Raw genomic sequence first — 16,658 nt, 5'->3', positions numbered from 1 at the left:
CACTTAGCATTTATTCAACAGCTTTACAGCGATTGATATGAAATAGATTAGAAAGGCTGCATCTGGACACCTAAGAAATAGATCAATAGTCCCAGTGTAACAGTCGCAGATAAAAATCCTCCGACTCCCGACTATCATGTTGTGATATCACAAAATTGCCGATCTTTTTACCACAAAAAGCCGATACCAATATTTCTTTCAAAGTGTGATATCGACTCCACATTATCAGCTAAGATATAATCTGCAGAGCTCTGATCGCAATAGAAGTGAGCAGGTTTTAGTTGCACTAGTATTGACAAACCTTACCTCTCTGTGCATGCACATGTCCTTGGTGAGACTGAGAGCTTCTTCGGAGTAGGGGTCGGCCTTCATCACCCCGCCTGGACCGTTACGGGCTCCCCGCGGACACTCGATGCCTGAAAACACGAAAGTCCAGGATGAAATTGTAGATGGGTAGGAGCAGAATGGTACAAACTACTGGATTTTTAAAACGATAGCGCCAGATCTATAACTAACAACTGTTAAAAAATCTAGAAATACTGTTGAAAATCCGCAACTAGAACTAGAACTACTTGTTTATAAAAACACACCACTATAAGTAGAACTATCCACTTTTTGAAACGTGCAGCTAGAACTAATCCATTAATTCTAAATCCGCAACTAGAACTAGAGCTACATTATTTTCGAATTGCGCAACTATAACTATCTGAAGAGCTTCTTGGAGGCACAGAACTTCAATATAAAATTGAACATTCATATTGAAATGAACCCGAATATTTTCAGCCGACACTTGTCAGGGGTAATCGTCAGCAACTAGTGGAGAATTGGAAAGAACATTGTATATCAATGTATGATATGTACGGCTACGCCACTGTCAATAGTGATGACTCTGAGCTAGCAATGGCCGCAAGTACATCACACAACAGAACACCGCTGTCACGATTCACGCCAAACGACGTCGCGCGTTTTCTAGTGATTCGACAGCTAAATTTTTTCAAATGCGCAACTAGAACCATTACTACTCGCTTCACAAAAATCCTCTACTAGAAGTAAAACCGCCTACTCAAAAATCCAGTAGTTAGATTAGATTACAAGTCTGGCGAGGGGTGTAATCATTGCAAACCTGCGAGAAGAAAAGTGATGAGACATGTTTCCTTCGGCAGGTAGAGTTTGAGACGAGATCCGCCAAAGACGTATTCCACAACAGCTTCCGATCTGGAATTCATTCAAATTCAACTGTGGGGGTTCAGTAACAAAAGACCTTTTCGGAGTAGGTGTTCGAGTAGGTTTTGCCTTCTGCTTACTGAAGCTGCCATTTTTTCCACACATCTACTGAACAGTTTTCAGTTTTTTGGGAAAAACAAGCCCTAGAATACTTTACTTACATCATATTTCACGTAATTCAGTACGTATTGATTTCAGTTTATGGCTTTACACCTATTTCTGCTCGAGTAGTAACGTCGCCCGTACCTGCCAGCTCTCTGCAAGAACGGCAGAAAAGCTTTTGCCTTCGAGACCTCGCCAGACACGTCGGCCACCCTGTGAATCGGAATGTCTTTCTTGCTGTTAACACCTTTCGCGGACTTGATCGCTCTGTAATAGGCCGGCAATCAGTTTTCCCAAAATGTCGAAGCGAATCAGAAATATCAGTCGTACCGTTGTTCGGCCGCGAGCAGAGCGTCGTAATGGGCGGATCTGGAATCGTCATCTTGACGATGTCGAACCACTTTGGCTAGACCTTTGCTCACGAGTGCGTCTGCGATGTTTCTAGAAATAAAACGGAAACGATTCGTTTTGGGACGCGAGATTTACAAACTAAACATAACTAATTGAAAGACGTGACTGCACGGTTGGACAGCCAGATAACGGCTGATATACAATTGAATAATATTTTCATATTCAAATAAACTTAAACATTTTCACCCGACACTCATCAGGGGTAGTCGTCAGCAACTACCGTCACCAGTGATCACCGTTGAGTGTTGATATGCAATGTTCTTTTAAATTCTCTACTAGTTGTTGACGATTACCCCTGGCGAGTGTAAGGTGAAAATATTCGGGTTTATTTCAAAATGACTATACTATTCAATTGTATCCTGAAACGCTGTACCTACAAGACTGTCTTTAGGCAGACATGGTAATATTCTATATAGCTAAATTTATTAAAACCGTATTAAATCTCTCGAAGTAAAGCGTCTGTCTCACTGATTACGAAAATATTAATGATAACATGATCAGGATACGACAACGACTCAAAATTGCCCTTGAAAACAGAAATCGACATCGTTCGAAACTCACACTCCTCCTGAAGTAACCGTCGCACAGAGCCTTTCAGGAAAAGCGGGCAGCGTGTCGGTGGCGGCCTGCTCCGGTTTCTTGTAGTCCACGTTGACTTGGACCTGAACAAGTCTGTGAGTAAGAGTGTGCAAAATAGAGTATTTGAGCGATTCGATTCTGAATTGAGTATTAACCTTCGCGCATCGGTCATTATCAGATCGCAAAAATATGAATGATGTGGAAAGTTGAAATGTGTACTTTTGACATTACCACAAAGAATATAATGACAGTTCTACATCACATTAAAGATGATTATTTGCCATTTTTTGACCATTCCGTTTTCATTGCACTTTGTGACAATGCCAGGGGTTGATCGCGACTTCGCAGATATGACATTTCCACTAATGTACGTAGCTTTGCACTACATGTTTCAATATACAATTCAATAGTATATTGTATTCATATTGAAATAAACCCGAATCTTTTCGGCTGACACTCGTCAGGGGTAATCGTCAGCAACTAGTAGAGAATTGGAAAGAACATCGTATATCAACAATCGTATCACAAAATATGACGTCAGCAGCATGAAATTTCGTGAATACGAGAGCGTTCAATGTACTATTTTTAGATGATACACGAACTCTTTTTGTTGACACAGCCTTGGCTGGAGTATTTTGATAAAAGTCGACTGTTTACGTCATATTTTGTGATACGATTGCTGATATACGATGTTCTTTTGAATTCTCTACTAGTTGCTGACGATTACCCCTGACGAGTGTCAGCCGAAAATATTGTATATTAAAGTTCTGTACCTCCAAGAAGCTCTTCAACTACATGTTTCATATGCTGTGATACAACCAATCAACGTTTACAGCTTTTCACAGTGGAAGGTAGTGACGAAACTAAAATTCTTGTTGATAGTTTGATTTTTAGTGGCAAGGAGCCTGCAATTTCAGTACTCAAAAGCACCATTTCTCATTTCTCTAATTATAATTAATACTCGATGCAGATTCGTGTGCTCGAATCATTATGCTCAGCCCATCTGTGAGAGAACCAGCGAGTCACCTTCTTGCCGATGAGTTTCTTCCGGAGAAATTCCCTGGCTTCGAACATGTACGGGATGTCGTACAACGGCCGCGGCCGACCCCCCTGTTCGTTCTTCTCTGGTTTCGGCATTTTCTTCTCTTTCAGAAACGCGCAATCGTCAAGTCTGCGTGTGGAGACAATTACGGACATGGTCAGTATCAGAGAGCTTCTATTCTTTCAGAGAAACAAGGTAGATTTTGTCTACTTGCAATCTGCTTCGAGTGGTCAGGTTTTCAAGCAAAATTATTAAATTTCACACTTAAATTCACGCAGCAAATGAATCACTGATTTTTTGAGGTCTAGTTGTGGATTTGGAAAAGTGAGTAGTTACAGTTCTAGTTAAGCAGTTCAAAAGTGATTTCGTTGCCAAACTAGAAAACATGTGTCGTCTTTAGTTCTTGCAGCCATTGCGAGCTCATATCATCATTACTAACAGTGGTGGGGGGAGTTTTGAGATTGAAGCCCACCCGCTTCAAACCCAACCTTTTGAAATGCCGAAATTTGTTAGCTCATCTGCAATTCAGTAGTTTGTTCAAGTCACTTCGCAAACTTCTACTTGTAATTAAGTACAAATTTACAGCGTCACTTCTACTTGAGTAGCTATTCGAATACCGTGACCCCTTCGAAAACGACTGAGAGTTCTCCGAACAGCTGCGGAAAATTCACCTGGGCGGTCTGATGCTGGACAGGTGGACGGTTTTGATGGTCCCGTTGGCGGACTTGACGGCGATGGCGTCCGCGTTCACGATCTGGATCACTTTGCCAGAGAATTCTTTCTCTTTCTCGTCGATTCCAGAGTCTTTCGGGGTCCAGTCTTTCCAGATGCGAGCCCCGCGCTCCTTGGCGGCTCTGTGCAGAGTTGCAGAATTAGAAATATTTTACTTTTCCGAATTTGATTAGAATTTGAATGACAGCTATAGTTTTCACGTATAAGATTAAAATTTGAATTATAGCTAGGGTTTTTTCAAAACTAGATTTGAATTAGAATCATAGCAACAGATCAGAATGATACATACAGTTATTTTTCATTAGATCAAAGTAATATACGTGAATGAGATAGCTCTGTCGGAACAAGTTATATGCAGCAAAGTAGACAAGCATCCTTCCAGAGTCAGATGACAAGTCAATTACATCACATATACAGTTCTCAGGAAAGCAAGATTTAGATTACAATTTGAAATGAGAGCGTTGAAACACTTGAGGAATTAAATTATAATTAGAATACCGGCATTTCACTCTGACTAGTCTAATTATGCAACTAGAATTATCTAGTTGTCCAGGTGGGTTCTTTAGTCCGCTGTGCAGATTGAGATTTTACAGAAAGGCACGTTCCACATTACCTTTCTAGGGTGCGAAGCTTGGCCGGACCTTGAGAGTAGGAGGTGATGCTCCAGTCAACACAACGAGCGAATCCCTCTTTGAGCAGAAGCTCGGTGATGTTTCCGTTCTGAAACAAATGGCAGTAGCTCAACAGTGATATAACTATTGCCATAATAGTCTGGTGATTCCATTACTTTTTGCAACAGATAATATATTCGTATTGCCAAATCTATTCACTCCGAAGCGAACATCAGTAAATGCAGTTAACCAAATTCAAAATATACAAATAACTTTTTTGCTGTGATGTAAAAACGACAAGCTACAGCAACAGTCCAACAACATTCTTAAACGGTCTCTTCGCCCCGATTATTCAAAATTGCATGCCATCATATTTTGTGATACGATTGTTGATATGCAATGTTCTTTCCAATTCTCTACTAGCTGCTGACTATTACCCTTGACGACTGTCAGCTGAAAATATTCGGGTTCATTTCATTATGAATACACTAATTGTGTGAGTAATTGTATATTCCTAGTTTACACAAAGCCGCAAACATACCGGGTGCAGAGCAGTGGCGAGCAGGATGTTCTGATTGGAAACGCCTTCCAACACGAGCTGAACGTCTCTCTGAAGCAGTCGGGTTTCGACAAAGAATTTCGCTTCGGCCGCATAAGGTTCCGCGTTTTCTTTCTTTGGGTCTTCTGGATCACGTCGGAACATGGGACATTTGATGCCGCTACAACAAGAGTCATGCAATCAAGACTACCAATCTAAGTAGCATTAGTAGCAATAGTTCTTGAGTAGTAATAGTTACAGTTGCAGATTTTGAAAAGTGAGTAGTTCTAGTTTTATATCCATGTTTGAAAAGCAAGAAGTGCTAGTTCTGGTTCTCGTTGCAAGTTTGGAAAAGTGAGTACCGGTAGTTCCAGTTTTGAGCTTCAAAAATTGAGTACCAGTAGTTCTATTTCTAGTTGGGAGTTTTGTGAAGTGCATTTTGAAAAGTGAGGAGCTCCTGTTCTAGTTCTAGATGCGCATTTTGCATATCCAGTCAAAGTCTCTCTGCACTTTTTAAAAGAGAGAGAGAGAGAGAGCAATGAAAATTTCAACAACACCTGAGCATGAACGTCACATGATGGTAGGAGGGCAGGAGAAAGGCTCTCATGGTACAACCGTCGCGAACGTGCTCGATCACCGCTGAAAACGAAACAGTTTAGATCATCGAGAACACGCAGTATGGTACAAACATATAGATAGGAATAAAAAAAATGTGAAGTTAATAAAAACTTGATTTTTTATCAACTTGAAAAATCGATCTCAAAATTAGAAATAATGGACACAAGCTAATTTGATATCATACAGGACACTGCATTTATGTACATGTCCAGCAAGTTCCATGAAAATCATAATCAGTATATAATATGGCCTTACGATGTTTGAACAACCATCTCTCTGGACCCATCATCGGCATGTCACTAGTACCAGTCAACAATAAACCAATGTTTTGTATAACATATCCGCACATATTTTTGTAACCTCATCGGTTGGCGCAATAAATCTCTCACCATGAAACCGTTGGGTAATGTTTTTTTAAATAGTCTAATAACGACCGTTTTGGGCGAATATTTTGCCAAGTTCACCGTTCACCGGCTTTCCTCGAAACGAATCGACAAAGTTCCTGGGATTCTCGATACTCCATTTCACTTCGCGCACTGAAACCTCTCTGCCTGCTTCGTCCCATTTGCCTTTGCCGGCCGCCTTGGCCTGGTCTTCCAGCTCCAGCAAACGTGAATGCTCGGTGCTGTTGATAAGGCGGAAAAGGGGTTGACTTCAGACTTGTACAACTACCAATCTGGTTAGTTGAGGATCAACAACTACTGGATTAATGTAGCTTTAGTACTAGTTCCTCATTTTGAAAATCGAGCAGTTCTAGTTTCGGTTGCATGTTTTGAAAAGCGAGTAGATCAATTACAAGTTGAGCATGAAAAAAGAAAACGGTTGCCGAACAATTAGAAAACACATGTCGTCAGGGGGTGGGTGTTTGGGCACTTTCACTGATAACCACAAACAGCCGAAATTCAAAAGTTATGACATCTAGCTGTAACGGTACGTTTCTTGAACTTCAAAGCATCTATTTGTACAGCTTTACGGCCGTTGCTAAGCTTCAACTTATACAAAAATAACCAGAGAGGGTGCGTCTGACCGGCATTCCCAGCCCAGCAACCACAGATTAAGGTTCTCTAACTGTCTAATGCCATGCAGTGACTCCAAGAAAAGTGCCGATATTTTTTACGTCTAATGGCGGATACCGTACCGATATTTGTGAAGTATTATTTCAACTTGACAACAACAACTATCTTTAATCACAATCACAACAATATTCTTTATTCTAGATTTTGAATGTGGTTTACAATGTTTACTAACGTCGCCCCTGATATCAATCGTAAAGCTTCGAGAGGAATGATATTTGACTATATCAGCTATGAACATATCGTCGCTTTGGGATCTTGTGAAAAGTAACTTTATGCAGAGTTTTCGTTCTCTTTCGGTCATATCTTGGCCTTGAGTAACTCCGAAACAATGCGATACACATAAACTTGTCAAAAATTGAAAATTTGAAAAAACTTGACTTTCTATAAGTTTAAAAAATTGACCTCAAAATTCGAAGAATGGATGCCACTTTGATTCAACTGCTACGACCTTGCAATATTGTCATTATAATTACTTCCATTACTCACTTGTCTGCCCTGATTCCGACGCGCCTGACCTCGGCCAGACCTTCCGCAATCAGAGTCGCGGCCACGTTCTCCCCGCTCGCGTCCTTTCCCAAGTAAACGCTCCCGTAGCAACGTTCGTTTGACGGCGCGTACTCGATGGTAAAGAAGACCTCGCGTCCGATCAATTTCTTGCGGAGGAACTCACGAGCTTGCCAGGCGTACGGCTGAATGCGAATAATGGTGTCGGTTTGAAAAGTGATTAAAGATATCCTTGGACGTAGGCTACAGAACTACACAGTTGGACAGCTAGAATCAGAATCATAGCTAAACAGTTTTATTTTTCAAATAAGACTAAAACTAGAATAACTGAGCACACAAAAACTTGGAAATTAAATTCCGAGTGGGAACACAATATAGCAAAAGTCAGGTGCAGTCTGCATCAAATTATTCTCGTAACCACTAGAATGGCATATTTCTGTACACCAAACTTGGCTTGTGTCACATAATACAGTTCTCCAGCATTTTAGAATTTAAAGAATAAAATTTAATTGAGAGCATAGAAACGTTTCACAAATTAGATTGGAATTGATATTGCTGAAGACGCAAACCTTGGAAATTGAATTAAAATACAGGCATAGAAACATTGTCAAATCAGATTGCCAGCAATTCGCTATAATTAGCCAATTATGGTATCTAGACAGTATCACTCAAGTACGATAATGAAATATTTTGCGGTAGATTCGACTCGGCTACTCAAGTAGACTAGTTGAGATTGACAAAACAGAACACCTGTGTACAATTGAATAATACATTAATAAGCTATTGAATAGTATATTCATTTTGAACGCTCTCTCATTCACAAAATTTCATGCCGGTAACGTCATATTTTGTGATACGATTGTTGATATACAATGTTCATTCCAATTCTCTACTAGTTGCTGATGATTACCCCTGACGAGTGTCAGCCGAAAATATTTGGGTTCAATTTCAATATGAATATACTATTCCATTGTATATTGAAGTTCTGTACCTTCAAGAAGCTTTTCTAATAAGCTACGGTATTGAAATAAGCTTGAATATTTTTGGCTGACACTCGTCAGCAACAATCATCAGCAACTAATAGCAAATCGTAAAGAATATGAATATAATCTAGGGCCACAACAGTATAATTGAAATTAATTCTACCAGTGATACAAACCTCATCGTTTGTCGCCACCGAATCAGGCACGTTCGGGTTTCCTCTCCTGGCAAGTTTCGGAGCGGTTATGTTCGATAGATTGACCTGTTTCTCGGGAGGTGGTCCGCCTTTTGGCTGGCCGCGAACAATTATCGAATCACCAGACATGACCTGCAATAAAGAGAGATATGAATAATCAGGCAAAGCTATGACACCCATGACAGCCTCCAGAACATGAGGAGAAATACTTAATTATGGAACAGATTATCCTTGTACATGTCATAGTGTTAAGACTCAGGAGCGAATCCAAGTCATATAGCGTTGACTGTTGATTATTAAGTTCAAGTCAGGTTCAAATCACTTCCGTGAAACTCTAAGATGCTATCGAAGGTCTTGAATGGTAATATATTCATTTTTCTCACTCTAAACATGTTTATTCAAACCGATAAAAGTTTCTAAGCCTACTCTGCAATTGTCGGTCCTGATGGAGACTTGAAGCAGAATGTCTCAAGTCGTATGACTTGGTTGAGTCATGCGCAATTAACTTGAGTACAAGACGAGTCAATACAAAAATTGACTCGAGTCGAGTAATTTTTCATTTATAAGAAAATGACTCGAGTCAAGTCGAGTCAATGAAGAGTCACGACTCGAGTCGAGTCACTACAGCTTTTGTGCTACCCAACCTGTTTCAGTTTGCAACCCATTTTTACTGCAAGATTTACTGTATGACCCGCAGTAACATATGACAAAGGGAATGAGAAACAAATTAATGAGAAAATTAACAATTTATACACACACAATTTACTATTAATGCTAAAGTTGAGTTTGCATACTAGATATTATCAGATCAAGAAACGGCTTGATACTCTCAATTTTCCTACTCCGAAAATATCAAGAAATACGTAAAATCGAGGTTCACCTATTTTTGACCAACTGCCGATTAGCTTTGTACAAGTCTGGCATCGGGCAATACAATTGTGACAAGCCAAGAGACAGTAAACATTTCATCACCTGTTTGACGATCCCGCGTATTTGACGCAGGGCCACCGGGGCCGCTTGCTGTTGTTGCCCCGCGGGCGTTTGTTGGGTTTGAGTCGGCGCTGACATGTTTTGACAACAATTTAAACCTTTTTTTCTAGTAGGATGCAAACGTTAAGGTCACTCCTTAACAATACGATATATATATCGAAGATCTGTAAATATTGGCACTGAGAATTTGCAGAAAAAATTGATAATTTCGTATTTTCAAGAGAATGCAAATATGCAAACTGAACTACAAAATGTCATCAAGAGGCTACAGATCTACAGCCTACTTCCCCCGTTTCATTTTCCTTTATAGATAATACCATGATATAATCATATATTGATATTGAAATTGACCTGAATATTTTCGGCAGACACTCGTCAGGGGTAATATCCAGCAACTAGCTGAGAATTGGGAAAGAATATTACCGTGTATTAACAATTATATCACCGAATATCATGTCACAGGCAAGAAAATTCAAATGACCGAGGCGAACAGATGGCTTTTGCACAATGTAATATTTTCAGACTATAAACAAACTTCTAATCTAAAAATTGTACATTTAGCTTAAGCTAGTCGCTGACGATAAGCTAGTCCTGACCTAAACTTCATTTATAAAGAACGGTTGAACTATAACTGAGAATAACAAATGTACGAATTTCCCTATTTTGCCGAGAATTTAAAAATAAATGTATTCTATCAATATGAAAATTTATAAGCAATTCACAACGAAATTTGACTGCATAGCTCTCATTTTTTCAGGACCGGGCACTGGAACCTCAAATATCACACTCATTCCAACTGCTTTCTGTCGTTTCACGATGTGTTATATCAAACTAATGCCATATCAACGCCGCTATTTTCAACTACATTTCCTTGCTGCGACCGGTCAATCTTTTCTGTGTTATTCGTATAGTGAATTCGTACGAATTACATGTCTCAAGGTCTGAAGTTTTGTATGATTATGTTTAAATCTTTCTCTCGCTGTGTCTCTCTTTGTAGATTAACGAAAATTGACATTATGACAAGTAAAAACAGTACTACTGCGGAAAACAAGACGGAATTCTACCAATTCTACAAAATATGGGGAATTCTAAGGAGCCGTTGGAATCCTCCGAGCTATAATGTTTGTTTTCTTTTGACGTCTTGACACGTGCGCTGACGCGTGGAACAACGTCATAAAATCTCTCTACCAACACCATGCGAGGTACGACGTGGCAAGAATGTCGCCTCCAAGATTTGGATAGAGAGAGAGAGAATCTTTCTTTGTCAATTGTACAAATCAATATTATACGTAACAAAATACAGAAACACTGAATTCTCGATGATCACCTCTTTTCATTGTATCGCATGTTGTGGTGTATTGAACTGATAAAATTGCTAATAAACCAATGATGAATGATAATGAATCATAATAACAATCACATCTTTGATCAGATTTGCGAGTATCTTGAGTGCAATGATATTTTGCTTGCGTGTAATGTTTTGTCTATGGAAGCAAGCAAGCCTTCAGCTCAGTTCGGAATACACGACAAGATTGCGATACAAAGAAAACATAGGAGGTTGAAACGACTTGGGGTTATCTATGAAATCAGACACCCACCTGCGTCCCTGCATGGAATCTGTCCTGTCCTGTGCTCACACTATGTTTTATTTTTTAATTATTTTTTAATAAATTACTTTTACTTGGAAATTCCTCGCTGCTCACCTGATATATCAGGCAAACGGCCAGCGATTCCAATCAGGCCTGCGCCTGATCGGTAAGAAGAGGCATGCAAACTGAATGGAAAGAAATAAGGGATAACATAAAACGACTGGTGATGAAAATGAATGGCAACTGTGTCGATAGGTGAGGCTGATATGTCAGATGGAGATTCGGTAATCTTGAGGGCTGACTAGCTGACTTATTCACTGTGATTTGTCAGTCGTAAAACAAAACCGCAGAAACACTAAATTCTGGATGATCATAATAAGAATCATTTCTTTGGTCGGTTCCGCCAATATAGGCTACGCGAGTATCTTGTGTCTAATCGCATGTGTTATTCTATTTTAGGAAGCAAAGGCTTCTGCCTGCTATAAACTCTCCTCGTAAGCGTCTGTGCCGTCAAACTGACTCGTTCCATATTTTTGTCGGTTCAGAAGTCTATCATTCAAACACCTCTTTGGCCTACAGACAGAACTAGAAAGAAAAGCAGATGCGGTGCACAAAACCCAGACATGCCTGACGTACGCAAGTAGCGTTTCCCTCCACGTTGGTATCGCATTCGAGTTCTCAGAATGCTCCTGCAGTGTCTTGTGTATATTTAGCGTTTCCACGACCTACGTTACCACACGGACATTATTTCTGCACTCTGTCTGGGCTGTGTTGTAACTCGGACATCATACCAGGGGTATATGTTTGGACAATCAACCAATCAATCAGGTTTATTAATATTTTCATCGTTTCAAAACATCACAAGACTGCGATAGGGTAGAGTGGGGCAATGCGCCTACCCTAAGCGGAAACGTCATAATATCCACCAAACTAGTCGAATCGAATTTCGGAATTTGCGCGCGATATCGTCCTCACTCTACCACAATCGTCTGGAAAGTCCAAGTATCAATTATCATATGTAAAATCATCATTCAACTATGTTCATCAATTTGACGTTTTGCTACATGGGTGGGGTAAAACGCCTCCATTGGCGTTTCACTCCGTTATACCCTACTAAATACCGCATGACACTGAGTAACCGATGAATATTTAATTCATATACAGACCTATACAATCTTCTCCGCCTCATCATGGCGTACCGGTTCATTTGAAAATAAATTCCACCCAGAAATCCCTATAGGCCTACTGATCATTATAAGTCAAAAACAAAGTCGGAATTTCTTGAAATGTACCTTGTTTAGTCCGAGGGATAGCCTATATTCGCCAGCCGAATAGCAATTTCAATAGAAATGGCGTTCTCCGATAGACATCCTTGAGGAACCCATAAACGGCTACTCAATCCATATTTACTGGACTTTAAGGGGTGGGGCGTTTTACCCCACTTGAGGGGTAGGCGTTTCAGCCTCGAGGTCGCCATTATTTGTCGATCAGCTACCAGGGGGTTATTATGTGAATTCGCCTCCAGACTGTGGCTTAAAATCCTTAAATCCAACGTCGCGCTGGTAAGTCATAAATAGGACCGGAAAACTATCTGCAGCATCCGTTAAATATGACATTTCACTTGGTTGTAAAAGGCTCTCTTTTGGTAAGAATATGTGTAAAAGTCATAAATTCTCATAAAACATTGCAAATCTTCATTAGGGCGTGGAAATGAGAGTGGCAGTCTCGTCTGACCATTATGCGATATTTGGAATGTGACCCATTCAACGCTAGCTTTGTTCTAATATATAGGTGGTAGGCGTCTTACCTCGCCGATGCGTCTTACCCCACTCTACCCTACAATGAGAAGATAGGAAGGTGTCGAAACAACTTGGAGTAGCCTTTAAGATCAGACACCCACCTTAGCCTAGGCCCTAGGCGAAGTAAATAAGAGGCATGCACACTGAATGAAAAGTAATGCAGAGAAGAATATAAGACGCAAGCGACAAAATCAGGTGGCATGTGGCGGAGGGACAGTAGTCGCTAATCAGCCCTCCAGATTACCGAACCACAGTCTGACATACCGACCGGCACATGCAGCATTCATTTATGTTGCTTACGTTTATGTTAATTCTTTACTTAAATCCAGTGTGCGATCTGTGGTGAGCAAATTATTGTGCATGCCTCTTATTTACATGCTGTAGGCCAATGCCGGTGTCGGATTAAAAGACCACCCCTGATCGTTTCGGAACCCCCTATCTTTTCATTACACCGCAATCTTGTGATGAATAGATTTGATAATTTAATAAAATGTTGCTGATGATGACATTTCAACATCCTCATATCTGTTCATATTAGCCTACAGGGTGTTATGTCTTGAACGGATGAAAATATAACTCTTGTGTGATATCGAAGACCCCGCATGAATAATATACTCATTTTTCTCACTTTCAACATGTTTATTCAAACAGATAAAAGACAGTTGCTGGGCCTATAGGCCCAATATCAATATCCTGATAAGCAAGAATTCAATGAAGTCATATAGGATGCCTCGAACAATTATGAGTTCAAGTCGAGTCAATACACAAAGTGACTCAAGTCAAGTCGAGTGATATTCTGTTTTCTAAGAAAACGACTCAGTCAAAGAAAAATCACGACTCGAGTCGAGGCGTGACTCAAGTCATTACAACCCTGTATCATACCCTTCGTGATTCCGTCTCTACGATCAAAATGTTGGCAAACACCAAACCATTTAGATTCATTATTTTCGCTTATCAATTCCTTGACTTTCCATTCGTGAATTCTATGAATCCAACCTTTGTGAGTGATGATCATTGTGACATCATCCCCATAGCTGATCATTTCATCTTGCACATTCGGAAGAACGTAAGAGTTATTAATATGAATAGTGGAGTGAAGACGTACGTTTGCTTCCAAATTTGTAACTCCAGTGCGCGGCAGAGCAGAACCTAAAATGGAGTACTTGAGAATAGAGCCGGACGACTAGAAAATTTTCAGCATTTCCAGATTAGATTAGGAGTATAATTACAGCTACACAATTTTTTTCTAAATTTAATTAAAATTTCTAAATTCGCAAAAACTCGGAAATTCAATTCAATTCCGTTTTAGAAAGAAATACAACAACAATCATGTTCAGTTCATCTCAAATCAGATTTCATTCTCATAAGCATTACACCGAGCTTGGCCCGCTTCGCAAGATACAGTTCTACGTAGCATTTTCAGAAAACAAAGAATTAGATCAGAGTTAAAATGAGAGCGCGTAACCCCAGTACATGAGAACACCGCTATGCTACAGTGAAATACGTAGGCTATTTCACAAGTGTTCATAATCAGCCAGAGGCCGTCCAAGGTTTCTTCATTGCCTATGTGATGGCTTTGAGCAAAAGCTGTCACGGACCAATGGTCAGTAACGAACTACTACTTTTCCGAGTATTCAAGTTAAGTTTCAAGCCTACTTGTACTACTCGAATGAGTATATTTTTAGATTACTTCCACTTTTACCAAACAGCTTTCAGTTTTTAAGCAGAACTAAACCAAGAATATTTGCTTTTTACTTACTTGGAATTCACTACTTCTAATTGTACTCACGTAGAAATATAAGACGTTACTTCTACTTCTATGCGAGTACCGACGTTGACTACTTTGACCACCTCTGGTTTTAAGTGAGCACCCAATTCTACTTCTAACGACACAGTACATAGGATAATTTTAATTAATGAATATAATAGTCAATTCAATATAATAAATTGATATTGAGATCAACCTGAATATAATCTGATGATAATCGTCAGCAACTACTAGAGAATCGGAAAGAACATTGAATATCAAAATAGTAGGCCTACATTGAGCTTAAGCGATCTCTATGCCTCGATTATTCGAAATTTCATGGAGGTGACGTCATATTTGGTTATACGATCATTGATATACAATGTTATTTCCAATTCTCTACTATAGTCGACGAGTGTCAGTCGAAAACATTTGGTTTTATTTCAACCGGATGACATTGTTTAATTGCATATTGAATTTCTGTACCTCTAAGAAGCTCTTCGATTAGTATTCGTAAACACACACCTTGGTTGTGAACATGAGAATGATCAACAATGCCGACCAAACAGTCCTAGCGTAAGCACCCTTGTTGTCTCCTTTATGAATCATCCTAAGAAATATGATGATTGTGAAGTAAATGCTCAATCCGTCAGCGGCGAACATAGGAGACAAGACTTGATACCAGGAAAGTTTTAAATCTCCCTCGATCTGAAATTCAATGCCGTAGTCGATTATGAAATCAGGGCTTTTGCAATCCTACAATAGATTAAAATATATAAATGATGTGAGCCGCATGTAGACGTGAGTACAAACTACTGGATATTCAAAATGTGCAGACGACCTTTAAAAATCTGCAACTAACTAAAACACAACTACATTCAAGAGCTAGAGCTACAACTACTTTTCAAAATCAGTAACTATAGAACTAGAGAATTATTCACTCTTTAGAACTCACAACTAGAAATATAACTACTCAAAAATACCGGTAATCAATTGACCTTCAAGTAACGAGATTGGTATATTTTGTACTGAAAGTCTAATCACATGCAACTCTTTACTTTGGTTTCATTAACGATGATATCAAAGTTTTGAGAGTTATTTTTCAACAGGAAAGTATGATTTGCTTGAGAACAATTAGTGACAAGTTCCTCCTCAAAGTGGCAAGGAAAATACATACGGTACTGCACACACACACAGTTCAACATGATTTAATGTGTTATCAAGGACTTTCCTACTATTGTCATAAATTTATATATTTTGTCCGGGAGTGAAGTTGGAAGTCATAGGAATTCATATTTATAAAAATATAAATATTAATATGAAAAGTATATACCGCAACTTACCTTGAATGCAATCAACACGGACCCGATGAGAAGACATAAAGCTTGTATACAAATTTCAAAAGTTGACAAGCCAATAAACTTAACAGTATCACGGTTGGTAAAAAGCATATTTATAATACTCGAAGTTGCCGAACCATTCTAGGATGTAATCAAAACGTATATTACAATAAATAAATGAAATTAACGATTAAATAACAGTGGAATTTAACACTCTGTTATCATGTCCTCATCCTGCTGTCCACTCCACAGACCACAGTCCAGTCCAGCGGCAGTTGTTTACATACGATCGATAGGTGATGAAAATCAGTGACTGGGTGAATCATAAAAGTGTATTCGGGTGTCATTGCATACATACTTGTGCCGCTTAAACTACTATTTGCTGGTGAAAATACAGGTATTCTGTCGAAGAAACAATTCAATGAAGATTGCTGTAAGACTGCAACAGCAAGATATGACTGAAGAATTTAGCTCGTTAGCATTAGAGCGGTGGTTCCCAACCTTTTTATCCTAATTCCCCACTTCCAATTTATTCCGAGCCTTCATTTCCCACCTAAAATCTCTGTATCCATATGTACC

At 39.4% G+C, this 16,658-nt stretch overlaps 2 protein-coding genes across 2 annotated transcripts in view; both read right to left on the bottom strand.

The window, feature by feature from the left end:
• The window catches only part of LOC145454511 (staphylococcal nuclease domain-containing protein 1-like), a 35,671-nt gene extending 25,888 nt beyond the window's left edge, over positions 1-9,783 (bottom strand). Inside the window, exons 1-14 of the mRNA XM_080332500.1 lie at positions 9,587-9,783; positions 8,597-8,746; positions 7,420-7,622; positions 6,322-6,482; positions 5,797-5,878; positions 5,243-5,420; positions 4,704-4,810; positions 4,030-4,212; positions 3,343-3,487; positions 2,299-2,399; positions 1,657-1,767; positions 1,471-1,593; positions 1,124-1,215; positions 307-416 (exon numbers count right to left, since the gene is read on the bottom strand). Of these exons, the coding sequence (XP_080188626.1) occupies positions 307-416; positions 1,124-1,215; positions 1,471-1,593; positions 1,657-1,767; positions 2,299-2,399; positions 3,343-3,487; positions 4,030-4,212; positions 4,704-4,810; positions 5,243-5,420; positions 5,797-5,878; positions 6,322-6,482; positions 7,420-7,622; positions 8,597-8,746; positions 9,587-9,682 (1,842 nt within the window). The 5' untranslated portion in view covers positions 9,683-9,783. The remainder of the gene's footprint in view (positions 1-306; positions 417-1,123; positions 1,216-1,470; positions 1,594-1,656; positions 1,768-2,298; positions 2,400-3,342; positions 3,488-4,029; positions 4,213-4,703; positions 4,811-5,242; positions 5,421-5,796; positions 5,879-6,321; positions 6,483-7,419; positions 7,623-8,596; positions 8,747-9,586) is intronic.
• Positions 9,784-13,610: 3,827 nt separating this feature from the next.
• On the bottom strand, positions 13,611-16,220 carry LOC145453445 (transmembrane protein 203-like). The gene is made up of 3 exons (XM_080331429.1): positions 16,083-16,220; positions 15,265-15,447; positions 13,611-14,141 (listed from the first exon to the last, which is right to left on the bottom strand). Exons 1-3 carry the CDS (start codon positions 16,188-16,190, stop codon positions 14,031-14,033), a joined length of 402 nt encoding a protein of 133 aa, XP_080187555.1. The 5' UTR covers positions 16,191-16,220; the 3' UTR covers positions 13,611-14,030.
• Positions 16,221-16,658: the final 438 nt, after the last annotated feature.

This window comes from Botryllus schlosseri, chromosome 13, assembly GCF_051294905.1.
Source record: "Botryllus schlosseri isolate E-star chromosome 13, Bs_hap1, whole genome shotgun sequence".
In the NCBI taxonomy this organism is placed as follows: Eukaryota; Metazoa; Chordata; class Ascidiacea; order Stolidobranchia; family Styelidae; genus Botryllus; species Botryllus schlosseri.
The sequence above is the reverse complement of the archived record's forward strand: the minus strand, read 5'-3'. Positions and strand labels throughout refer to the sequence as shown.